General features: G+C 35.1%; 3 protein-coding genes and 1 long non-coding RNA gene across 9 annotated transcripts; 1 reads left to right on the forward strand and 3 right to left on the reverse strand.

Moving 5' to 3' along the window:
* Positions 1 to 1,510: 1,510 nt before the first annotated feature.
* Positions 1,511 to 8,071, reverse strand: LOC143898704 (uncharacterized). Its single transcript, XM_077408349.1, has 2 exons — positions 7,962 to 8,071; positions 1,511 to 3,088 (listed from the first exon to the last, which is right to left on the reverse strand). The coding sequence occupies exon 2, from the start codon at positions 3,079 to 3,081 to the stop codon at positions 2,710 to 2,712; it is 372 nt and encodes a 123-aa protein (XP_077264475.1). The 5' UTR covers positions 3,082 to 3,088; positions 7,962 to 8,071; the 3' UTR covers positions 1,511 to 2,709.
* Positions 8,072 to 8,733: 662 nt separating this feature from the next.
* LOC143898785 (uncharacterized) lies at positions 8,734 to 22,228 on the forward strand. 3 transcript variants are annotated; one of them, XR_013257294.1, is made up of 6 exons: positions 8,734 to 9,136; positions 10,604 to 12,493; positions 18,035 to 21,120; positions 21,337 to 21,516; positions 21,650 to 21,977; positions 22,089 to 22,228. It is a non-coding gene; the product is annotated as an uncharacterized LOC143898785 (long non-coding RNA). The 3 variants fall into 3 exon arrangements; XR_013257292.1 differs by lacking the exon at positions 10,604 to 12,493 and having other exon boundaries at positions 8,740 to 9,136; XR_013257293.1 differs by lacking the exons at positions 8,734 to 9,136; positions 10,604 to 12,493 and adding an exon at positions 16,321 to 16,455.
* LOC143898775 (odorant receptor 46a-like) lies at positions 12,804 to 16,064 on the reverse strand. 4 transcript variants are annotated; one of them, XM_077408490.1, is made up of 6 exons: positions 15,929 to 16,064; positions 14,773 to 14,905; positions 14,065 to 14,400; positions 13,529 to 13,730; positions 13,233 to 13,388; positions 12,804 to 13,148 (listed from the first exon to the last, which is right to left on the reverse strand). In XM_077408490.1, exons 2-6 carry the CDS (start codon positions 14,886 to 14,888, stop codon positions 13,095 to 13,097), a joined length of 864 nt encoding a protein of 287 aa, XP_077264616.1. In that variant the 5' UTR covers positions 14,889 to 14,905; positions 15,929 to 16,064; the 3' UTR covers positions 12,804 to 13,094. The 4 variants fall into 4 exon arrangements, with proteins under 4 accessions (XP_077264616.1, XP_077264614.1, XP_077264613.1 ...); XM_077408488.1 differs by lacking the exon at positions 15,929 to 16,064 and adding an exon at positions 15,705 to 15,861 and having other exon boundaries at positions 13,676 to 13,730; positions 14,773 to 15,144; XM_077408487.1 differs by lacking the exon at positions 15,929 to 16,064 and adding an exon at positions 15,705 to 15,861 and having other exon boundaries at positions 14,773 to 15,144.
* LOC143898776 (odorant receptor 46a-like) lies at positions 16,473 to 19,696 on the reverse strand. The gene is made up of 6 exons (XM_077408491.1): positions 19,574 to 19,696; positions 18,808 to 19,209; positions 18,061 to 18,396; positions 17,654 to 17,855; positions 17,118 to 17,273; positions 16,473 to 17,030 (listed from the first exon to the last, which is right to left on the reverse strand). The coding sequence occupies exons 2-6, from the start codon at positions 19,167 to 19,169 to the stop codon at positions 16,977 to 16,979; spliced, it is 1,110 nt and encodes a 369-aa protein (XP_077264617.1). The 5' UTR covers positions 19,170 to 19,209; positions 19,574 to 19,696; the 3' UTR covers positions 16,473 to 16,976.
* Positions 22,229 to 24,031: the final 1,803 nt, after the last annotated feature.

Here is a 24,031-nt window from a genome sequence, read left to right on the forward strand (position 1 = left end):
CATGAATAAAGATACAACGTGTCTCTTTGGGAGACATACACATATTTTCTTGGAAAATCGTGTAATAACCCATTATTTTACATAAGAGAGGGATAGCAGTACAAAAATATAATAAATATATTCGAAGAAATAAGTTCTTTGAATCGTGTTTAATAAATTATTAGTCTTCAATTACTTTTACGATATATCAGTATAGTTTTTTTATTGTATATTTATGACAATATATGTGATGTATAGGGTGCTCCAGAATTCTTGGTACTTTTCTCATATTTAGATAGAGCGAGCCAAACTGAGTCGAAAAGTCATGTACCATTTTGCAATTTTCGCAATAGTTGACGAGTTATTAATGATTAAAAATTGACGTATTAGCCCGCCCTCCGCCAAATCCAAGCGCGCGGCGAGATGCAGCCGCCCCGCGGTCGGCGCGCGGGCAGTTGTTTACTACAAGCGGCGATGATTACGCACGAGCGGCGCGTAACGCCGGGCCCCTGTCCTAAGCGATGATATATAGTTTCTCGCCTTTTTTAAATAGAAATAAAATTTTCTAACAACATAGAAAATTTTTTTGTGCGTACGTATGTACATATGTGTGCACATGGCACATGCATACACAGGAAAATATCAATTTTACTGCTTAAAAAAGTGATTACTCAATTTACCTTTTTTTTTTAGTAAGTAACGGTTGTCTTTAAGCAAGAATATTTTCTTGATAATAGTCTTAAAATGTACAAATTTTAGAAAAAGTCTTTATTATGTACTCGAAAGAAGAATTTATACTCCTTCAAAGAACATAATAAAATTTTATCAAAAAGAAAAGTAAAAATATTAAATAAAATAATATGAGGACCCTCGAAATTAAAATAGGAGAAGGCTATGAGGGTCAGACGCAGATCACAGTGCGTAATATCCGAAATAAGTGATTTATTCGTCGTTTTGATACATTACATCGATCTGTACGTTTCGGCTCAGTTTTGAGCCATCTTCAGCGGTATAATAGTTACAAAAATTAAGTACACGTTCTCCGTACCGTATGGTGAGTTTACTGATTCAAAGTATCAGAAACATAGACCAATTGATCCATATCTGTAAATTTGTTCAATTAATGTTGAGATATAAAAAAGATTCCTTAGGAAACTCACTATTCGGTCTGAAAATCGTGGAATACAGAGCCATGTATACATAATGAATACTCTCTGCGAGAAGACTTGACGATCTTTATCGACACGACACATGCACAGCAATGATATGAAAGGTCTTGCAAGAAGAGGCATGTCGTAGGTCAACACACCGGCGAGGATTATAACAAAGCACGATTTGACACCGTCTCAAAATGACACGGATTTTTTGCATCATGCATATGTCACGGTTTTGAGCAAATTGTAATCCATGCTCATGAACTTTGGTCGTTGGCAAATCGGGGTTTTACTATTGGTACATGCAATATTGAGACGGTGTCAAATCGTGCTTTGTTATAATCCTCGCCGGTGTGTTGACTTACGACATGCCTCTTCTTGCAAGACCTTACATATTATTGTGTGTCGTGTCGACAAGATCGTCAAGTCTTCTCGCAGAGAGTAGATATTCATTATGTACGCATGGCTCTGTATTCCATGTTTTATAGACCGAATGGTGAGTTTCCTAAGGGATCTTTTTAATATCTCAACATTAATTAAACAAATTTACAGATATGGATCAATTGGTCTATGTTTCTGATACTTTGAATCAGTAAACTCACCATACGGTACGGAGAACGTGTAACTTAACTTCTGTAACTACTGCTGAAGATGGCTCAAAGCTGAGCCGAAACGTACGGATCAATGTAATGTATCAAAACGACGAATAAATCAGTTATTTCTGATATTACGCACTGTGATCTGCGTCTGACCCTCATAGCCTTGACTTCTCCTATCAAAATAATTAGCAAATTGAATTTTTGTTTTAATTTTGTATTCTTAACTGAAGAACTGAATAATTAGAATGTAGAATATTATTTATTTTAAGTAATATTATCAAGAAAACATTTTTTGTAAAGATCATCGTTACTTAAAAGAAAAGAAAACTGAGTAATTGGTTTTCTTAGCACTAGAATGATATTTTTTTACGTGTGCGTATACGGCACGCCATTTTACTATTTAATATGTATATATGTAAATGTTTATTGCGTTTTCCCGCAGGGCTTACAAGGCGTTTTTTACTGAGGAACGTACCCAAACCTCTTACATAACTTTTTTTTCCCTTCTGATCATTTACGACCTCACAACACTTTTACTCCCCTCCCCGCATTCCCTTTCTCCCCTCTTCCTCTTCTTCTTCTTCCGCTTCCTCTGCGACTCGTCTTTCCGCCTTCCTTCTTCCCGTCCTGTTCCTCCCTATTCGGTCCATTTTCTGTATCTCCCCTTCTTCTCTTCGTCGGAATCCATGAGCAGCTTCTCCTCCATCCCTTTTGAAATTTCTTCCTCCTCTGATCTTCCTACTTTCCTACGCACATCTCTCTTCCTTTCTACTCTCTCCTCTCTCTCTCCTCTCTCTCTACTCTCTCTCTATCTCTCCTTTTCACCGACTTATCTTCGTGGATCTTTACCCCAACCCTATTACCCACCTTTTTCTTCGCCTCCAACACCGGCCACTTCTCCTCCTCGTCTCCCAGTTTGACCAAGATCGTCAACCCGCACCTCTCTGCCCCAGAACTACTACATCCCTTATCGTCACCTACACCTTCAGTCCTTCTGTGAAGAGCTCCTTCACCTTGTCCCAGTTTGATTTCTTCCCTTCCCACCTCTCCTTCTCAACCCTTATTATGACGTTCTTCCTTCTTAGTTCCTCCTCGCTCCCTTCGTCCACCCCCGCCCACCATTTCTTCTCTCCCTCCTCACTCTCCTCGCTGTCCGCCCTCTTCCTTTTGCTTTCACCTTGCTCCAATCTCTCAACTTTTCTCTCCAATCTCCTTAATTTCTCCTCCATCTCCTCCATTCTCTCGTCCTTCTTTCTATCGTCCTCCTTCTTCTCCTTCACCAACTTTCTTACCTTCTCCTCCACCATCCTTTCCACCGCCTCTGCTATTACTCTCCCCTCTCGCTCCATCCTGGATCTGGAAGCATGAGTCTATTACTTACTTCTCCCTTCCTCTATCCTCCTCTCTCTTCCCTCTCCTTCTCTCCTCCCCTCTCTCCTCTTTCCTCCTTGCTTCTTCCTTCTTCCAGCTCTTCCACCTCCCTTTTCCTTCTCCTTCTTTCCTCTTCTAGCTCTATCATCCATTCCTCCCCTCCCCCTTCTTCATCCAATACCCATCCCACCGATTTCTGCCAGCTACCGTTTCTTGATTTCCAACTCCTACATTCTTCCCATATATGCTCCCATGATTCCTCCCCATACTCACACACTCTACATTTCTTCTTCTCCTCCCCTTCCCAATATCTGTTCTCTTTCACCTCATTCCCTAATCTAAACCTCACTACCCTTCTCCATCTACTCTCTCTCCATCCCTTCTTCAAATATCCCGGAATACCCCCTCCTTTTATCTACTTATACCATTTATTATACTTTGACTTCTCAATCTTCTCCCATCTCTCTCTCCTCTGCCTCTCCTTATCTCCCCCAACCAGCTTACCAAACCAATCATCCCCGTCTTCTCTCAACCTTTCCAATTCTTCTAACTTCACTCCTCTTTCTTCGAAAAACTTCCCTCTCTCTCTTTCCCAACTCGAGCCTGCTTTCCCTTCTCTCTCCCTTCCTTTCATCTCTTCCCAACACCGCCTCGCCAATTTGCTTCCTCTACCCTCTTCTAACTTTTTCTCAAATCTCCATGCTCTCATCCCCGCTCTCCCTCTTATCTTCTCCCTTTGCAACTCTTCCCTAACAAGGTACCACGGTGTTCTCCCGTCCACTCCTAAGACCCATCTAATATACCTTTCTTCCATCCTTTCCATCCCTTCTCTTTCTCTCCATCCCCATATTTCTGCTCCATATCCCATCACCGTCCACACCAGCCTATCAAACAACCACAATCTTTTTCCCCAGTCTTTCCCAAATCGTCTCTTCCCTATCCCCCATACCTTTCCCATCACCGCCGCCGCTTTTCTAATCCTTTCCTTTACCTGCGCTTTCTGTCCTCCGTTCTTTTGGAACACATATCCCAGGTATCTAAATTCCTTTACCTCTCCTAATTCCTTCCCTTCCCATCTCCATCTTTTTTTACTTTCCCTCCCTCCTCCCTTCCTAAACCTCATTATTTTCGTTTTCTCCACTTTCAACTCCAGTCTCTTCTTCCGTAAGTACTCCTCTAATCTTTCCAACATACTCCTCATTTGCTCCTCGTCCTCTGCGATTAGTACTACATCGTCAGCATATGCCAGCGTATATACCCTCTTACCTCCTAACATTATTCCTCCCCATTTTACCCTGCACATTTCCTTCTCCATATCTGCTAGTAACACGTTAAACAATAACGGGCTTAGCGGGCACCCCTGTTTCACCCCCCCCTCCCCGTCCAGAATACCTCTCCTATATCGTTTCCTACCCTTACTCTACTTCTCGTCTCCCTCAGCAACTCTTCCGTCCTTCTCACCAGCCCTTCCCTTATTCCCCTTTCCCTCATTGCATTTACTAGCACCCCTCTGTCTACCGAGTCAAATGCCGCTTTCAGATCTACGAAACATGCTATTAACTTTCCCCCTTTCTTCTCCAGCCTCCTATTCACCAAGTAGTTTAAAACATAGATATTATCCACCGTTCCCATTCCCCTTCTGAAGCCCGTCTGATTATGTGGTATAATTCCCTTCTCCTCAAGCTCCTCTCTCAACCTTTCCGCAATAATGGCCGTGTACACCTTGTATAGCGACGACATTATTGTCACCCCTCTGTACTCCTCCACCTTTTTTCCTTCCCCTTTCTTTACGATTGGGACGATTAATCCCTCTCTCCAATTCTCCGGCCAACCTCCCCCCTTCCATACTCTGTTTATATATCTCCATGCCCAAGTCTCCAACTCCTTCCCCCCATATTTCCACACCTCACCTGGTATCCCATCCCTTCCCATTGCTTTTCCATCCTTTAGTTTCCTTATTGTCCCCCTCATTTCTTCTATGCTTATCTCCTTTTCCTCCTCTCCTTCCTTTTCTTTCCTCCTCCCGTCTTCTCCCATCCTCACCCTCCCATCTACTCCACCTAACAGCTGCATAAAGTACTCCTTCCATTCTTCCTTCTCAATCCCTTCCTGGATTCCTCTCCTCTTTCTTCTCTCCCTATTTACTATCTCCCATACCTCCGACTCTCTCCTTGCTTCCATCGCCCTTCTCTCCCATCTCAGATTCTCCTCCTCCTTCTTCCTTTTACACAGCTTCTTAAACTTCTTCCTCTTTTCTCTGTATGTGTTGCCCTCTTCCCTGCCTTTCCTCCATTTCCTCAGTTTTCTTCTCGCTTCCCTCTTTGTTTCTCTGCATTCTTTGTCCCACCACCCCACCTTCTTATTCCTGCTTCCCTTCACCTCCTTTTCTACCCCTATTATTGCCTCTACTATTCTCGTTTCCATATCGTCCCATTCCTTATTTATCTCTTCCTCTTTCTCTTCTACTTCCCCTATTCTTTCTTCGAACATCTTTACTCTTTCCTCATTCCACACTCCCCTGTTTCTTTTCTTCTACTTTCCCCCTCTGTCCTCCTCCATGCTCCCCCATACCGCCATTTCCAAGGGATGATGGTCTGAGTCCACTCTATCCCCCACCGTCATGCTCTCGATTTTCTTCCTTTTCTCTCCATCCCCTATCACATAGTCTATCACTGTCTCCCCTCTTCCTCCCGTAAATGTAAATTCCCCCTCCTTATCCCTTCTCACATTCCCATTGAATATCTCCCACCCTCTCTCCTCTACACATTTCACCAGCAACCTCCCCTCTCTATCCATCTTTTTATCTTTTGATTTTCTTCCTCCTTCCCTCAGCCCTCTCCCCTCCTCTTTTTCTACTCTCCCTCCTTCCTGCCCCGTCCTTGCATTGAAATCTCCTCCAATTATCGTAAATCTTCCTTCCTCTTTCTCTTCCATAAAATGCCCTAGTTCCTGTAAAGTCTCCTCCATTCTCTCCTTCTTTGCATACACCCCTATAATCTTCCAGTTCTCGTCACCTATCCTAACCTTTCCCACTATCATTCCCTCCTTGTCAATTTCCATTTCCGTTCCCTTCTCTTTTAACCCCTTTCTTATTCCCATTATCATCCCTCCTATTTCTTTTCCTTTTTTGTTCTTCTTTCCCGCCATTTGCACTCCCCATTCATATCCTGTTGGCATTCTCCCCCTTATTCTTTCCCAGCCCTTTTCTCCTATCCAGGTCTCTATCAAGACTATCACATCTTCTTTCTTTAGCCCCTCCCAAAACTCCTTATCTTTGTTTTTCAAACCAGCTACGTTCCAGAATACTATCCTCCACACTGACCTCCTTCTTCCCTCCACCTCTCTTCTGACCACCTCCTTGCCCTTCTCTGCTATTATTCCTTTCTCCTCTTTCCCTATTATTCCCCCATCTCCATTCCTTCTTCTCTCTCTCCTGCCTTGCCTCCCTCCTCTTCCTTCTCTCCTCCGCTCTCCTTTCTAACCTTTCCCCTTTCATCCTTTAGCACCTCTTCTTCCATATCCCATCTCCACCATATATTTTCCAACCTTATTCTGCCTGCTTTTATCCACGCCCTTCTTCCCTCTTTTTCCTCTCTTCTCGCTATCTCTCTCAGTTTCCAATTCACCCTTCTTTCCTCCCACGACAGGTCCTCCGTTATTCTCTCTTTTCTGCCCACCAGTCTCCTTTTTTTTCCATCACCTCCCATTTTTGCTCTTCATTCTCTAACTTCAGCAACACCATTTTCCTTCCTTTATCCATATCCCCCCCTATTTTCTTTACTTCTAATGCTTTTACTTTGGCTCCTATTCCCTCCAATAGCTTTTTCACCTCTTGTCTTCTTCCTCCTTCTTTTACTTCTAATCCCCTTATCACTACATTCTTTCTTCTCTCTTCCTTCTCCTTCCTTATCAGCCTTCTCTCCAACTCTCTCATTCTCCCCACCATCACCTCCTCTCCTTTTCCTACCTCCCCCTTTCTCTCCTCCTTTCTCTCACTTGCTTTCTTCTCCAACCTTTTTAACCTCTCCTCTATCTTCTTCTCTAGTTTTCTTACTCTTTCCTCTATCTCTTCCTTTTGTTTCTTCCACATCTCTTCTCTTCTCTTCAATTCCTCCTTTAGTCCCCTAATTTCGTCTTTTATACCCTTCCTTATCTTCTCTTTATCTTTTTTCCTTTCCTCCTCTTGCACCTCCATTTTCCTTAAGATTTCCTTCAGCAGCTCCTCTGTCTCCATACTTTCCTTCCTCTCCTCACCTTTTTTAATCTTCGCTGGTGGTGACCTATTCACTCTCCTTGTTTCGTTAAATCTATCCAACAGTTCTTTTTCTGCTCTAGCCGTCGCTTCTTCCTCTATCTCTTTCCTTTTCCTTTTCTGTATAAGATCCAGGACAGACCCTAAGCTATCTGTTCTTTCTCTCTGCCTTGCAAGCCCCTCCGCCTTTGTTGGCCTGCCTCTCGCTTTTTTCTCCCTTTCGCCTTCTCTCTTCTTCCCTTTATTTCCCTGCTGTTCACTTTCTATTCCTATTTCCTCCCCTGACTTCATTTGCCGCTCTTACCTCTGCCTATCCCTCTTATTCTTTATTCTATCTAATTCACTTCTTCCTATGTCCTATACTCTATGCCCTGCCTCGCTTGTCCTACCTTGTCTCTAATCTCTCGTTGAGTCGTCCCTCTACTCCCACCAACGTTCCTGCCTCACCGCGCGCTGAGCACGCGGCACTGGTCGCCTACCGCGACACCCCTCTACTCCCGCTATCGTTCGTGCCCAATCCGCCTATGTGACTCTCCACTTTTCTACCCTTCTCTCCTTTCTACCCGCTACTCCACCACTCACCCTTCCTCCTCCTTGCTCTCTTACCTCCACACCTCCTCGCTCCGTCCCTCTCTCCCTCCTTTGCCTCCTTCAACTCTCACTTTTCTATTCTTTCCTAACGCACACTCTCACACCTGTCACCTCTTATGTTCCGGAAACGGAAGTCCTTACTATTTAATATCATTATAAAAATTCTATCAAATTAAATCGATACTTAAAGAAAAGAAATTATTATTATGTCTAGACATACTTATAATTTATCGAATTATTATTAAGCTATAATTGAAAATGTAGAATTACAATTATGTCTAGACAAAATATTAATTCTGAATTTATTTTACGTTATGACATAAAAAATTTTCGGGAATTAAAATTATGTACATAATTGTAATTCCCGAATTTTACTTATGTACGCAATTTTAATACTTGAATTTCTATTACGTACACACAATCGTAATTCTGGAATTACTTTTTTTCTTTTGGTAAGTAACGGGGTTCTTTAAGAAAGAATATTTTCTTGATAATAATCTTAAAATGTATTCATCACAAATTTTAGAAAAAGTTTTTATCATGTACTGGAAAAAAGAATTTATACTCCTTCAAAAAACATTATACTATTTTATCAAAGAAAAGTCAAAGTGTTTGGCGCACCGCCATGTATCATAGTGTAAATAGTAGTTAATTATAAGATTGATTTCGTGTTGTCGTTTCACATTGTTAATGGTACGGTTTTCGTATTGACTAATTATACCGGGTTAAATTATCGCGCCTATTAGCGAAACGTCGGTGCCATGGATCGCGATTAATACACTTGTCGATATTCGCGCGACTCACCCGACTCGTGCTGCCCGCCCACGGGTGGCATCCCCAATTATGAGAAGAATTCGGTACTCGCTCGCGCCGTACTTCGCAGGTGCGCGAGCCGGAGAACGCCGAAGAGGCACTCACCAGTCGAACGTCGTGAAGCTCACACGTTACCGTTTTTGCATGTGCAAACTCGGAGTGCTCGGTCGCCTATCGCAGACCACGAAGGCCTAATCGCTTGATATCCTGCCTATCTGTGACTGCTTACTATCCTGCCTATCTGTGCCTGCTTGCTATACCTGCCTGTCCGTGCCCGCTTGCTATACCGGACTGTTGCATGCTTTCGCCTTGCACGCGAGAGATCTCGCCAACGGGAGGACGACGTCGACACCCAGGAGGCGCCGGGCAACGACACGGTGAGTCGCCTCGCATTTTTTATATTCGCTTGCTTGCTTCGCTTTATTCGCTTTCGCGAGGGCACGGGCCCTCTGGTCCTTCGAGAAATTTAGTTGACCAATCGCAAATCCGGGGAGCGCCTCATACCCCCCCGTGCACAAAGTAATAAGCAAATCAAATTTTTGTTTTAATTTTATATTTTTAATTGAGTAGTTAAACAATTAGAATTTAGAATATTATTTGTTTTAAGTAAAGATAGTGATGAGTGTATTTTAAGATTATTATAAAAATGAAATATTCTTCGCGAAGATGACCGTTAAAAGAAGAAAAGTGGAGTAATTGGTTTTCTTAGCACTGCCATGAAATGATATTTTTTGAGCACTTCGAACAGTTCTATATAAAAATATTTTAATGCAAAGTGGATTAGACCTACTGGGGACACTACTTAAAAAAAAATGCGCCATGTTTTCTACCGCAAGGTGGTGTGGAAATGATAGCGTTCTATCATTTTCTTGCCACAGAAAAAAAAATTACTTTTTGGCTCGCGATCTTATATCGCGATTGCTATTCATGCACAATTCACACGCAAAAAATATCATTCCAGTGCTAAGAAAACCAATTACTCCATTTCCCTTCTTTTAACGGTCATCTTCGCGAAGAATATTTCATTTTTATAATAATCTTAAAATACACTCATCACTATCTTTACTTAAAACAAATAATATTCTAAATTCTAATTGTTTAACTATTCAATTAAAAATATAAAATTAAAACAAAAATTTGATTTGCTTATTACTTTGACTTTTCTTTGATAAAATAGTATAATGTTTTTTGAAGGAGTATAAATTCTTTTTTCCAGTACATGATAAAAACTTTTTCTAAAATTTGTGATGAATACATTTTAAGATTATTATCAAGAAAATATTCTTTCTTAAAGAACCCCGTTACTTACCAAAAGAAAAAAAGTAATTCCAGAATTACGATTGTGTGTATACATAATAGAAATTCAAGGATGAAAATTGCGTACATAAGTAAAATTCGGGAATTACAATTATGTACATAATTTTAATTCCCGAAAATTTTTTGTCATAACGTAAAATAAATTCAGAATTAATATTTTGTCTAGACATAATTGTAGTTCTGCATTTTCAATTATAGCTTAATAATAATTCGATAAATTATAAGTATGTCTAGACATAATAATAATTTCTTTTCTTAAAGTATCGATTTAATTTGATAGAATTTTTATGATGATATTAAATAGTAAAATGGCGTGCCGTATACGCACACGTAAAAAAATATCATTCTAGTGCTAAGAAAACCAATTACTCAGTTTTCTCTTCTTTTAAGTAACGATGATCTTTACAAAAAATGTTTTCTTGATAATATTACTTAAAATAAATAATATTCTACATTCTAATTATTCAGTTTTTTAGTTAAGAATACAAAATTAAAACAAAAATTCAATTTGCTAATTATTTTGATAGGAGAAGTCAAGGCTATGAGGGTCAGACGCAGATCACAGTGCGTAATATCAGAAATAACTGATTTATTCGTCGTTTTGATACATTACATCGATCCGTACGTTTCGGCTCAGCTTGGAGCCATCTTCAGCTGTAGTTACAGAAGTTAAGTTACACGTTCTCCGTACCGTATGATGAGTTTCCTAAGGGATCTTTTTAATATCTCAACATTAATTGAACAAATTTACAGATATATGGATCAATTGGTCTATGTTTCTGATACTTTGAATCAGTAAACTCACCATACGGTACGGAGAACGTGTAACTTAATTTCTGTAACTACCGTTGAAGATGGCTCAAAACTGAGCCGAAACGTACGGATCGATGTAATGTATCAAAACGACGAATAAATCACTTATTTCTGATATTACGCACTGTGATCTGCGTCTGACCCTCATAGCCTTCTCCTATTTTAATTTCGAGGGTCCTCATATTATTTTATTTAATATTTTTACTTTTCTTTTTGATAAAATTTTATTATGTTCTTTGAAGGAGTATAAATTCTTCTTTTGAGTACATAATAAAGACTTTTTCTAAAATTTGTACATTTTAAGACTATTATCAAGGAAATATTCTTGCTTAAAGACAACCGTTACTTACTAAAAAAAAAAGGTAAATTGAGTAATCGCTTTTTTAAGCAGTAAAATTGATATTTTTCTGTTTATGCATGTGCCATGTGCACACATATGTACATACGTACGCACAAAAAAATTTTCTATGTTGTTAGAAAATTTTATTTCTATTTAAAAAAGGCGAGAAACTATCATCGCTTAGGACAGGGGCCCGGCGTTACGCGCCGCTCGTGCGTAATCATCGCCGCTTGTAGTAAACAACTGCCCGCGCGCCGATCGCGGGGCGGCCGCATCTCGCCGCGCGCTTGAATTTGGCGAAGGGCGGGCTAATACGTCGATTTTTAATCATTAATAACTCGTCAACTATTGCGAAAATTGCAAAATGGTACATGACTTTTCGACTCAGTTTGGCTCGCTCTATCTAAATATGAAAAAAGTACCAAGAATTCTAGGGCACCCGATATATCGTAAAAGTAATTGATTATTGTGTTCCATATTATATTCGCTCTGTGCGTTTGGTTGGAGGGGATAGCACGAGCTACGAAAGCGCTCGGGTGAGAGAATAGTGAACTCAGGGTGGAATATTTTCCTATTCAACTAGACGTATTATTATTAAAAATGGGTCATCGTAGTTGTTGCGTCATTTTTTACTTTTTATTACTGACATTTTTTAAAGCAATATTTAATTAACAGTAGTTATTATTTATTGTTTTCTGATATAAAAAATAGGAGTTTCAGTAATTAAAGTGACATAAATACCGCTGTGCAGTCATCCTCCAATTATATAGTAACAATCATAGATTATGCGCGTATAGCAATTTTTACTTACCGAAATTATTAACAGTAAAATGTAAAAAAATACACTGCATCTATTGCACAAGAAGCTTTAGTAAAATAATCAACATATAATAATAAACATCTCTTATCTCATCGTTGTTTCCATTTTTATTGCATGGCGATAGCGGTAGATGGCGCTGAAACGCACGGAGCGAATTGCACGGATGCGCGTAATGCGCGCGCGCGCGCGCGCGCGCACGCACACACACACACACACACACACACACACACACACACACACACACACACACACACACACACACACACACACACACACACACACACACACACACACGGGCATTTACGCTCACAGGTTTCATGCCATGCAAATTGACAAAGCATTTAAAAGATGAAGTTCATTATGAAATCAATAGAAACAATAAAATGCGCCGCTGATCGTGACACATTGTTTGTTTGAATTTAATCAAGGACAAATAAATAAGAGGTACGGAAAAATCCTAATTATTAATTTTAGATTTGTCCAAGCACACACTACATTAATAGTAACGCAAACTAAACTTTTTTTATAAATATATTTGTTTATATGTAACTTTATTAATTCTTTATATGCACGATATTTTAGTGCTTCTGTAACATTTAATCCAGAATGCTTATCCAAGGTACTAAATAATAAACCAGAATATTTAAATAAAAAGTAAATGTTTTAATGTAAATCTTTGTAATTTAATATTACATTAGGAATATGGAGAATTATGGAGGAGAGGAAATATCACAGAAATGTTTACTACTACCAATTTTATGCCGACTACTATAACAATTTTATTTTTAGTACTAATATGAAATTTTTGAGATACTAACACTGTGCTTTAATTTATGCAATTTTTATATCTTTTTTAAAAAAATGTTTAATATCTTTTCAAATACCGAAATTACGTCCATGAAAATTTCCATAAGAATTGTACCTCAGTCTCGTGACAATTATCTATAGTCAATACTAATGAGATATGGATCTTGTATTTAAATATGATGGGTTGTACGTGATTTTATAATACGTTAAGTATGAACAATAACTTTTGTTTATCACGTTATTCTTGCATTTGATGCAACAAGTTGAAAGCTGAGTATGACGTCTTAAGTAACTGTAAAAAAATTGTAGATTAAAAGTTATATGAAATAATTGCAATATTTAGTAATAATATCTATCTGAATTGTTTGATACTGACAGCTACAAATGACTCGAGATTCATCGTAATTATGTGCGCGCTACTAAATTCAATAGGAATAGTTGCACGCTTCATGATTATTAAAAGGCCTTTCTTGCTGCTATTGCTAAGTCCTGACCACTTTACATTAAAAACATTACTCGCAAACTGAAGGCTCTACGATATACAAAGAATTGCACATTAAGAAATGTCATATTCGTCCTACTTTTTTTAATGATATATCTCTTTTATCATTTATATTTAATGGTATATATGTATAATATGTATATGTCAATCCATTTTAGAGAAATATATACTTTCACTTTGAGTTCGTTTCCAAACCAACAATAAATAAAGATTTGCGACAATATGGCACTTGTATACACCATCAATGAAAGAAAGATCACATAATCCGTTGCCATTGCTATTCGATATAAATTCGAGCATAACACCAACATGCTCACCGCAAACTGGAGACCAATTATTTTCGCGAACATGTTATTTATTGTGTACGCACATCTGCGATTAAATAAAAGACGCTTAGTTTCTTACGCGAGCGGCTTTTAAAATTATATACAAATTGGATTGTTAAGGAATCTAATAATAAAATAATAAAAATAGATATATCAAGTTTCTTTATCTTTCTTGAAACTTTCAATAAATAAGAAAAAATTAGTCCAAAATTGCTTTCAAAGAGGGTTTGTAAATAAAAATTAAGACTTTGTGTGGAATTTGTTAAGTATGTGCTTTAATTATTTTTATATTATTAAAAGAACGATTGTTACGAATATGGGATTTTGTATTGTATATAATTCAAATTATTAAAAGTAACAAAATTACATAAGAAACCAACTCAAAGATACGGTTGTGATGATAAACACAGTCACGCAGAATGTTTTCGTCATCTGCCATTTTTGTCAATCGATATTCCAGAATTTCAAGCTGGCAGCAAAGGTTTAATAAAAGACCGCAAATCATGCCCTCGCATCCGGCGTTTACTATACCAGAGGCTGCCATGCCTATCAATTGGTGACAGTAAACAAGAAAGTATAAAACAGGATGCGAATAATGGAACGGCACCCATGCTTTATACGTCAAATTTTTACTCATAAATGCCGTAAATACAGACGTCACAGTTATTGATATAATTGCCGACAAAATTACCATCAAGTATCGTAATGTGCTATTCCTATAAAATGATTATGAAAATTATTTTAACTAATTTTCTTTTAAGTCTTGTTTTACTTTATTATCACTTAATTATTAATGTATCAAAGTTCTCTTTTTTATTTATAAATATAGAAACACTGTTTTTTCTTTTATTTTAAAGAAAAGTATGGCAGTTTTTGGAAAAATTAATAAATTCTGTTATATATATATATGTATATATATATATATATATATATGTTACAGATTTATTTGTGTAAGTTGTCATGCAAAATCAATATAATTAGTATCGTTCTAAAGTATTTAAAAAACATATATGAAATATTTTGCTATTTAGAAAACGTATTATTAAAGAATCAGTGAGAAATTTTTTCGTGAAATTAATAATACTCACTTTACTATTTTATCAAATTTTTGTTGAATCATAAGTTCGCGTGTGTCGCCTGCTGCAAAAGGTTTTTCGTAAAAAAAGTTGATTATCATCATAATATTTTTGCGATCTATCCACATATAAACTTGTTTATAGCCTGCGACAAATACGGTCAACATCATGTATAAAGAATCGGTGAACTCGTCAGAGTTCTCGACGTTCAGCATGATGTTCATAAATTGGGAGAACGAAAATATATATAATGCGGAGACAAGAAACATTGCATATGTTTTATAAATTATATGTTTAAATAACGATGTCCACGAATTCGGTTGCCAACATCCAGTAAATGAGCAGACTAGGAGTGTAAATTCCAGCACCCGCATTTTTGAGTCTCTTTAATAAAAATTTTTTATATAATTTTGTTTACATTAATTAATATTTATTAATTACATTATTTTTTACTATTTTATAAAGACATTTCTTTTTTAGAGAAAAGGATCACATACTAGAAATAAAATAAATTTACTAAAAACGTTAAAGAAATTATCATAAAAGTTAAAATTATATTTCTTAATTTATTTAACAAAATTATGCTTGCCGTTAACTGAAGTACATTTAGCCTAAAGTATCTTTTATTTATTTTAAAAGTGTATACTTTCTGTAGCATAAATTATAATTGTATAATATTGCTTAAATAATATCAAATATTGAAAAAAATATTCTTAAATTTCAATTTGATTAAATTTGATTAAATTTTTATAGAAATTCTGTTGAGAAGAATTTATATTTACAAAGATAATTTACATTACGAATAAATTATAAAAGAACACCAATATCAAAATCACTTGGTAATAAGATTTTATTTTCTGTCTTCAAGCTTTTGATATGCATATAATATTTATATTATACACTTACGAAGCTCTTCTGATTTCTTTGCACCATGAATTACTTACGTTTACATTCAACCTTTCACTTTTAAATTTATTTAAACTGTTTATATAATTTTTACAAGCATTGTCTCAACATTCGTTGCATCTCAAATGAAAGTGAATAATCCGATTTTGAAAGGGGGAGAGAGACTCGGAATGTCTATAGAATATCTCGAGACTTTCTGATAATGATACTGTTCGTTACATATCCTTTATATCTATTTTCGTTATTATTGTAATATCCATACCTACAACTTGCGAAATAATATCTCACGAAATAATACCTCGCGAAATAATACCTCGCGAAATAACATCTTCATGAATTGAAATGCGGAAATATTTCGATATACATGTCCTATTAGAGAATTGAATGATGTACTATTATGTCGAGAGACAGCGAGATAGAGGGAAAACAGATATAGGGAGAAGCACAAGTTCTTAGAACTCTTAATAAATTATAAGTTATTGTCAACCATTTGTAAAATACTTTAATATAGGCTCTTCGTCGTGTATACGCGTATGCAAAAATATTAGACATTTCTTTCTATTGTATTATTCACAATTTTATCGGATATACATCTCTGAACGTCAGTTAAGGAATTATTAGCTGCAGTTTACCTCTATGAAATGTTAATACCAATAGCCTATACACTCAGTTTTACATTTACTAAGTTTTTGTTGCCCTATCGCGTGTGGCCTGACATGTATATCGGGACATGCTATTTCTATATTGATTCCTGCATTTATTCTATCTTATATCGTGAACGTAAATAAGGTAAGAAAAAAATTTAATCTTGAATTTATATTTGTTACATACACTCACGTACACATACACACATAAATCAATGGTATAATGCAAATTAAAATTTATTTATTGATATACTTGTGTATGTGTATATACATATTACTTTAATTGCTATAATGTGTTATAATACAATATGGCTGTCTAAAATACAAAGTTGATAATTTTCACACAAAGCATGTTTGTAATACAAAAGCACCGAACAAATAAAATATCTCACGTACACACATGCATGTACACAGAAATGCTTATAATGATTTTATTCATATCTTTAGCATTAACACAAATTTTTAAGAGTATTGATGAGATCCTTTAATTAACACTTTTTATTTATTCTTAAAACGTGGGTTAATGTATCATAATTTTTCAAGAAGCATTAATTAAAATTCTCGATAAAAATTTTATAAATCTGAGGATTATCTTGTCGATACTATAACAAGGTATTAATATTTATTTCTACATTTTAACAATTTCTATTTATTATAATTATGTTACTATTCATGCGTTTGATGCAGCAAATTGAAAACTGAATATGACATCTTAAGTAACTGTAAAAAATTATAGATACATTAAAAGTTATCTGAAATAATTGCAATATTTAGTAATAATATTTATCTTAATTGTTTGATACTGACAGCTACGAACGACTCGAGATTCATTGTGATTATATATGCGCTAGTAAATTCGATGGGAGTCATGGCGCGTTTCATAATTAATAAGAGATTTCTCTTGTTGTTATTGCTGAGCGCCGGCCATTCTATGTCATAAATACTATTTACCAATTGAAGGCTCTGAAATTGTAGTATTTTTATACAACATTAATGAGAACCATCTCTCATAATCTCACCTATATATTTTTTCTTACAGATAACTTTTTTCAAGTGTCACACTTCAAGATAGGTATTCAATTTTTTCAGTTTTTGAATTTTGATTTAAGTATTTTATTCTGTCATTAAAAATGAGACACTGTGCATAAGTGCACGTTTAATACTAATTATTGTCTACATGAAAAATCATGTTTTGACATCTTAAATCAAAATCCAAAAAATGAAAAAATCGGCCTGTGACACTTAAAAAAGGTTACTTGTTAACTCTCCTATATTTAGCAATGCAATTCTATTTTAAATAATATTTAATATATAAATAGGATCCATTTTTAAATAAGATGTACTTTTAGCTTGACTTCGTTGCCAAACCAGCAGTAGATGAAAATCTGCACTAATATAGCACTCGTATACATCATCAATGGAATAAAGCTCACGTAGTCAGCCGCCATAGCTATTCGATATAAATTCGAGCACACTACCAACATGCTCACAGCAAACTGGATAGCGATTATTTTCGCAAACATATTATTCACTGTATATGCATATCTGCGATTAGATTAAAAATTCTCAGTTTATATCCTTGCATTTTTTAAATTATTCACTATATACTTGTTAGCCGGGCACTAATTATTTTTATGCAGAAAATCTTTGGAACTTTGATCTTTTATAAGTCGAAAACTATTGCTGTCTTTCCATTTGTTGTAGAAAAATTAATTTTGTTTTAGGTACAAAACTACTTAAATAGACTAACTCAAAGATACGGTTGTGGTGATAAACACAGTCGCGCAGACTATTTTGATCATGCGTGAGTTTTGTCAATCGATATCCCAGAATTTCAAACTGGCAGCAGATGTGCAGTAAGAATCCACAAAGTAAACTCTCGCAAGCAACATTTACTATACCAGAGGTTGACATGGCTAATAATTGGTGAGTATATACAATAAAATATATAGCGGGAGATGAGTAGTCAAACGGTATCCATGCCTTATACGTCAAATTTCTTTTCATAAGATCCGTGGAGACAGACATCCATATTATCGATGTGATTGACATTGTGACAATGGTTAAATATCTCCGCGTATTGTTTCTACAAAGTATAAATTATAAAATTTATTATAGCCAGTTTTTTAACTTGTTTTCTTTTTTTACATCTCCTGCATTATTATTTATATTTATTACATTTTTTAGTTTTCTATTTGCATTTATAATTGTAAAAATATTGGTTATTTTACAAAAAGTTAAAAAACATGTGTTTTGAACAATTTTAATTAGATGATATATGTAATTTACATTATTTGTATCACTAATAAAATAGATACAATAATTCTGCAAGCTATTACTATAATTACTATAAATAATTTGTATAAAATATTTAAATAATTAGTATAAATAATTAGTATAAAATATTTAAAAACACAAGGCAAAGTGTCTTACTACTCAAAAAGAATTTCGTCGAAGAGTGATTGATTTAATTACACAATCTTATAATGACACTTACTGTATCATTTTCTCAAATTTCTCTTGAATCATTACTTCATGTGTTTCATATGGTGCAAAAGGTTTCTCAGTAAGAACATTTATTATTACCATCACATTCTTACGGTCTACCCACATATAAATCTGTTTGTAGCCTGCTACAAGTACCGTCAACATCATATACAAGGCATCGGTAAATTCATCGGAGTTGCCGACGTTTAATATGATGTTTACAAATTGAGAAGTCAGAAATATATATAATGAGAATATCAGAAACATTGCGTAAGCCTTATAAATTATATGTTTAAACAGCGACGTCCACGTAAGCGGCTGCCAGCATCCAGCGAGCGCGCAGATCAAGAGTGTAAATTTCAGCATGCGCATTTGAGTTTTTTCTTTAATGCAAATTAGCCTACACAATTTGCTGTTAACATTACATTATAGTTTATCGTGATCGAAATTATTCGAAATACGTTTCTTTCAAGAATGGAAAAAGAAAATGTTAAGAATGCTTCTAATAATTTAAAGAAGAGATACTGCATCTTTTAAAATCTTTAAAAAGCAATATTTTATAATTTAAGATTTAATTTAAAAAGATATTTGATATCATATACAGAAAAATTGTAAAAATATTTTTTTTATGAAAAATGCAATTTTTAAATTAGTCAATTTTACTATATGTAAAGTATATTGTAAAGTGTACATAAAGCATTCATTTAAAAATTAACTATTCAATTTTTTTGTAATATTATGGTTCTTTTATATACATATACATATAGTGCACTTACAAAAATTTTCCGATTAATTTGCACTATTTGTGTCTGCTTCAACTGTCTATCATATTGTCAAGACTAATTTAAATTGATCAGGTAATTCTCACAAACATTATTTGGTAAAATCTTGGTTTCTCCGTCTTCTCAAATGACAATGGATAAATGTTTATTGCATCTCTCGATGATTTTCTAATTGTGATATTTCTACTCCGTCTCTCGCGTATCTATATCCCTGTTGTTATTATAATACGGAACTACCAACGACGTTCTTGAGAAATAATATTTTCATGAACCAAGACGCAAGATTGTTTCGAGAGAGATATATGCTTTATTAGAAAATTACATAATGTACTCCATCTACATCTACAATAACATTTTCATGAAGACGATAGAAGAGACAGACCGATATATGTAGAATAAATTTTTTTAATTGTCCTCAGTATGATATATTATTTACTCTCTATTTTCACAATTATTCGTCATATATACCTTCAATATGGTTCGGTTATAGTATGTACATTACAAAATATTTTTACTGTCTCGCAAAGTGAATACTTTGGTTGTCGCGTAGTAGTGAATCGTTAGCTATACTTCATAGCAATGAAATTTTAATGTTGATAGTCAGTACGCTCAGTTAGATAGTAATATGCTTTTTGTTGCGGCGTACTGTCTACTGTCTGCTGTCATATGTCGAGATAAAAAAAATATTATTATGTGCTTTGTTGAATATTGACTTTTACGCTTGCTCTCCCTTTAGCAAATACAGTAAGAAAATCTCCTTAATTCTTAGATGAAAAGTTAAAGGATTTATGTAGTTATGCACGGCTATTATAAAAAAAATTTTTCTTCTAATATATTTATTTTCTCTGCAATATTTTTTACTTACTATAATAAAATATCAGTCAACAGTTTTAACGCAGGCTATAATTATTATTTGTAGCCCAAGTAGAAATATTGAATAATAGAAATATCGAAAACGTTTACAACAATTCTACTTAAATATATCTACTGTTAGTATAAATTTTTTGTAATATCGTCTTAAAATCTATCATTTCATTTTTCATTATAAACATATGATTAATATCTTTTTTTATAGGTACGCCAAAAATTTTAAATATGTCCTAATATTTACCTTCCGCGCGCAAACATTTCATATATTGTCTAGTTAACGGTATGTTAAATACATCAATTTTTGCTCTTCAACATACCTTGTACGTCGCTTCGTGAAATATGATAACAATCTTAATTCATCAATTATGTTCCTGCTGAGAGCGTTTCAATAGATTGTAAGCTGAATAAAGCTGATGCTTCAAGTAACTGGAAAAAAGTTTAAAATGCATTTAATATTAATTAAAACATTTATAAGAAGAAGTAAACATATATTTTCACACATAATTGACTTATACTGACACAAACGAATCAAGATTCAATGTGATAATCGCGCTATTACATTCAATGGGGACCATCGAGCGCCTCATGATTAACAGGAGATCTCTTTTGATCTTCTTATCAAGCATCTGACACTCCATATTGTATATGCTGTTTGCTACTCCAATGCTCTGGTAAGTAAATAGAACACCGCATATCATTAGAAACATATTACGCGTTGTGTAATGATACTCCCTTTTCTTTGTCTCCATTTTTTACTTTTATAATTTAAAAAAATTTTTTGTAGTTACAGAAATCTAATTGACTTTTTTATATATGTGAATATAAGATTATATATATATATGTAGATTAATTATGTACTTTTAATTTGAGTCTCATTTCTAAACCAGCAATAGAGAAAGATCTGTGACAAACATGCAAGCTGTATACAATATCAGTGTAATGAGACTTCCATTGATCATCGCGAAAGAAATAGAAGCCAATTTGTATAAATTATAGCACACACCACTAGCATGCTTACTGATGCGAACTGGAGAGCGATTATCTTCGCAAACCTGCATGCGATTTAGGTACCATGTACGCGTATCTACGATTAAATAGAAGATTTTAGTCTATTCAAACAATATTTCCAAATTTTTGAAGTAAGACAGAAGTTGTTTTAAATTTTAAAAACTAACTCATACACTGAAATATACATACTAGGTTGCGTTCGAAAACTTCACTTGGATGCATATACCAGCATCATTCTGTTCTTGTTCAACTTTTTAATAAATAACAAAGATAGAATGACGCGGTGTGCACCCCAGGTAAAGGGCTGGAACGCGCACTAAGTGGTCGAAACGCGGGGGAACTGAGGGAAGGATAGGGAAGTGCTGTCAGAGCCGTCAGAGGGGCCACCTATCCTTGTCGCACACTAACATATGCGTACAAAGTAGAAAAAGACCAGGTGGTCTCCCTGAAGCGTTGAGAAGCAGTCTCCTGCCCTCGTTTTCCGCTTAGCTGTAGCTTGCGGTGCGCATTCCAGATTCCAGTATGTATTATATATATTTCAGTATTTTTTGAGTGGCGTGGTGACGTACCTACACAATCACGAAGAATACCTATGTTGATTATGTAAGATTTTCGTTAATCGGTATTGCAGGATTTCGAGTTGACAGCGGATCGCGGATCTCCTGCAGCCACTGTAGCAATCCGGATATCATCAGGCTATCGCAGGCTGGGCAGGCAACAGGCAACGTTTACAGCCGCACAGATTGACATACCGACATAACCTATTATTTGGTGAGTGAATACGAAATAAAATATAATAGTTGGCCTGTCGAATGGTACCCATCGTACCCATGCCTTTTATGTCAAGTTCCAAGTTCATAAAATCCAAAGATGGCATTTAAAATTATGCATATGGCTGACGACGCCATAATACCAGAAAGCGTACTTCCTATAATACAAAATTTCTCATGAAAATATTCTAACGACTATGGAAAATTATTATGTCCACTTTTTGAAGCGTTTGCTTTTATGTTACTCACATTACTATAGTTTTCTCGAATTTTGTTTCTATATTTATATCTATGTTGTTTATGAGATATTGATGATTTACAAGCATTGGAAGGAATGCAAAAAATAATTATGTTCAGAAAATGATTAAATTGTGCCAAACACAATATATTATGTAGTGTTAAACGAAATATAATAGTATGCGTATATATAGTACAATTTTATCTTTTAACGTATAAAACTTGTAAATTTATTATATCTGTTATAACTTTTACAAAGTGATCAATTCACACAGTCATCAATTACTCGACGTGACATTAAAAGTGTCTACCACAAATATCTTGAAAAGTAATTGATACTATTTAAATAATTTGTGGAAAAATTATTATATATAGAGCTGAATCACATTCACACGTCAAATGACGGACAAATTTTACAAGAGAGCGGGATACATCCAAAATGTCTATATAGTTTCGCGACACCATTTTCTGACAATGCGGGATCCGTTTACCGAACCTCCTCTTCCTATCTGTCTCTATTATTATCGTAATACCGATTTTGCAACGGCGCGGAATATTATTTTCAATGAGTCAACGTATAGATAAGCTGCAATTTTTGTCACGCGATGCGGGGTAAATAATATTTCCACAATAAGGTAGAAGGCAAGGGGGATGTACTTTCGAAGATTCATCAATATAAAACACCAGGTGTAAGTTGCCCCTATGAAGCATTCACGCAAGTTACTTTTTTTTTTTATTACTGTCACTACCCAGTGGTTGACATGTCATCACATACACTACGTTTTAAATATATCGATTTCTATTCACGATTGTCGGTAGAACATAAACATCGGGGAAAAAGTGAATCATAGAAGCTATTATATATACAGTGACGTAATAACGTCCACGATACTACGTCAACTCTTTTTACTCGATGTTGATAGTGATCGTAGCAATTAAAACAATATTATACGAAGACCTTCGCTGATATGCGCCAGAGAAAAGTGTATTAATGCAATAGTATTAATACAGTGCTTATAGGATTAATTGCAGTGATATTAGGCAAAATACAAAAATAAAATGTGTTGCTTAAATTGTATTATGCAATTCTATATTTGTTTTAATAAAATATTTTTATACTCTAGTTTTAATCTAGATCTCTTTTTTTAAATTTTGATTGAATATAACTTGAAAATTTTGCATTATTTTGTCTCAAAACATCTTCATTTTTTTACTAAACTCTCTCACTCATATTTGCGTTATTATTGAAATATGAGTTACTGCAGCATCTATCTGTGCGCAATAACACTTCTCCATAATAACGCTTACGCGTAACGTCATTTCATGATATGTAGACTTTATGACAAAACTGCATGGAACAGCGATATGCATTGCAGTAATGAGAGAACGCGCATAAATAAAATGTTTATATTCTTATTACAAGTTAATACATTATGAATTTTTTCTCTGATTATAGGTACCTATTGTTAGATGTTGCTTTTTAGTATACGCATTAGTTAATAATTTTATTAAATATTTTATTTATTACTATACAAAAAAGGGAAAATTCGTCATATAATAATTAATA

This window comes from Temnothorax americanus, unplaced genomic scaffold (assembly GCF_048541705.1).
Source record: "Temnothorax americanus isolate GAGA-0224 unplaced genomic scaffold, ASM4854170v1 Scaffold24, whole genome shotgun sequence".
Classification (NCBI taxonomy): domain Eukaryota; kingdom Metazoa; phylum Arthropoda; class Insecta; order Hymenoptera; family Formicidae; genus Temnothorax; species Temnothorax americanus.

What these genes read in the sequence shown, in the direction of transcription:
- LOC143898704 (XM_077408349.1), bottom strand. Translation starts at nt 3,081, where the DNA reads ATGGAGCGAGAGGGGAGAGTAATAGCAGAGGCGGTGGAAAGGATGGTG.
- LOC143898775 (XM_077408487.1), bottom strand. Translation starts at nt 15,134, where the DNA reads ATGCGGGTGCTGGAATTTACACTCCTAGTCTGCTCATTTACTGGATGT. An exon ending in AAATTTGATAAAATAGTAAA is followed by an intron (nt 14,401 to 14,772) that starts GTGAGTATTATT and finishes ATCATTTTATAG; the next exon opens with GAATAGCACATTACGATACT. An exon ending in CATCACAACCGTATCTTTGA is followed by an intron (nt 13,731 to 14,064) that starts GTTGGTTTCTTA and finishes ATTTAATCGCAG; the next exon opens with ATGTGCGTACACAATAAATA.
- LOC143898776 (XM_077408491.1), bottom strand. Translation starts at nt 19,169, where the DNA reads ATGCGCATGCTGAAATTTACACTCTTGATCTGCGCGCTCGCTGGATGC. An exon ending in CACCACAACCGTATCTTTGA is followed by an intron (nt 17,856 to 18,060) that starts GTTAGTCTATTT and finishes ATCTAATCGCAG; the next exon opens with ATATGCATATACAGTGAATA. An exon ending in GCAACGAAGTCAAGCTAAAA is followed by an intron (nt 17,274 to 17,653) that starts GTACATCTTATT and finishes CTACAATTTCAG; the next exon opens with AGCCTTCAATTGGTAAATAG.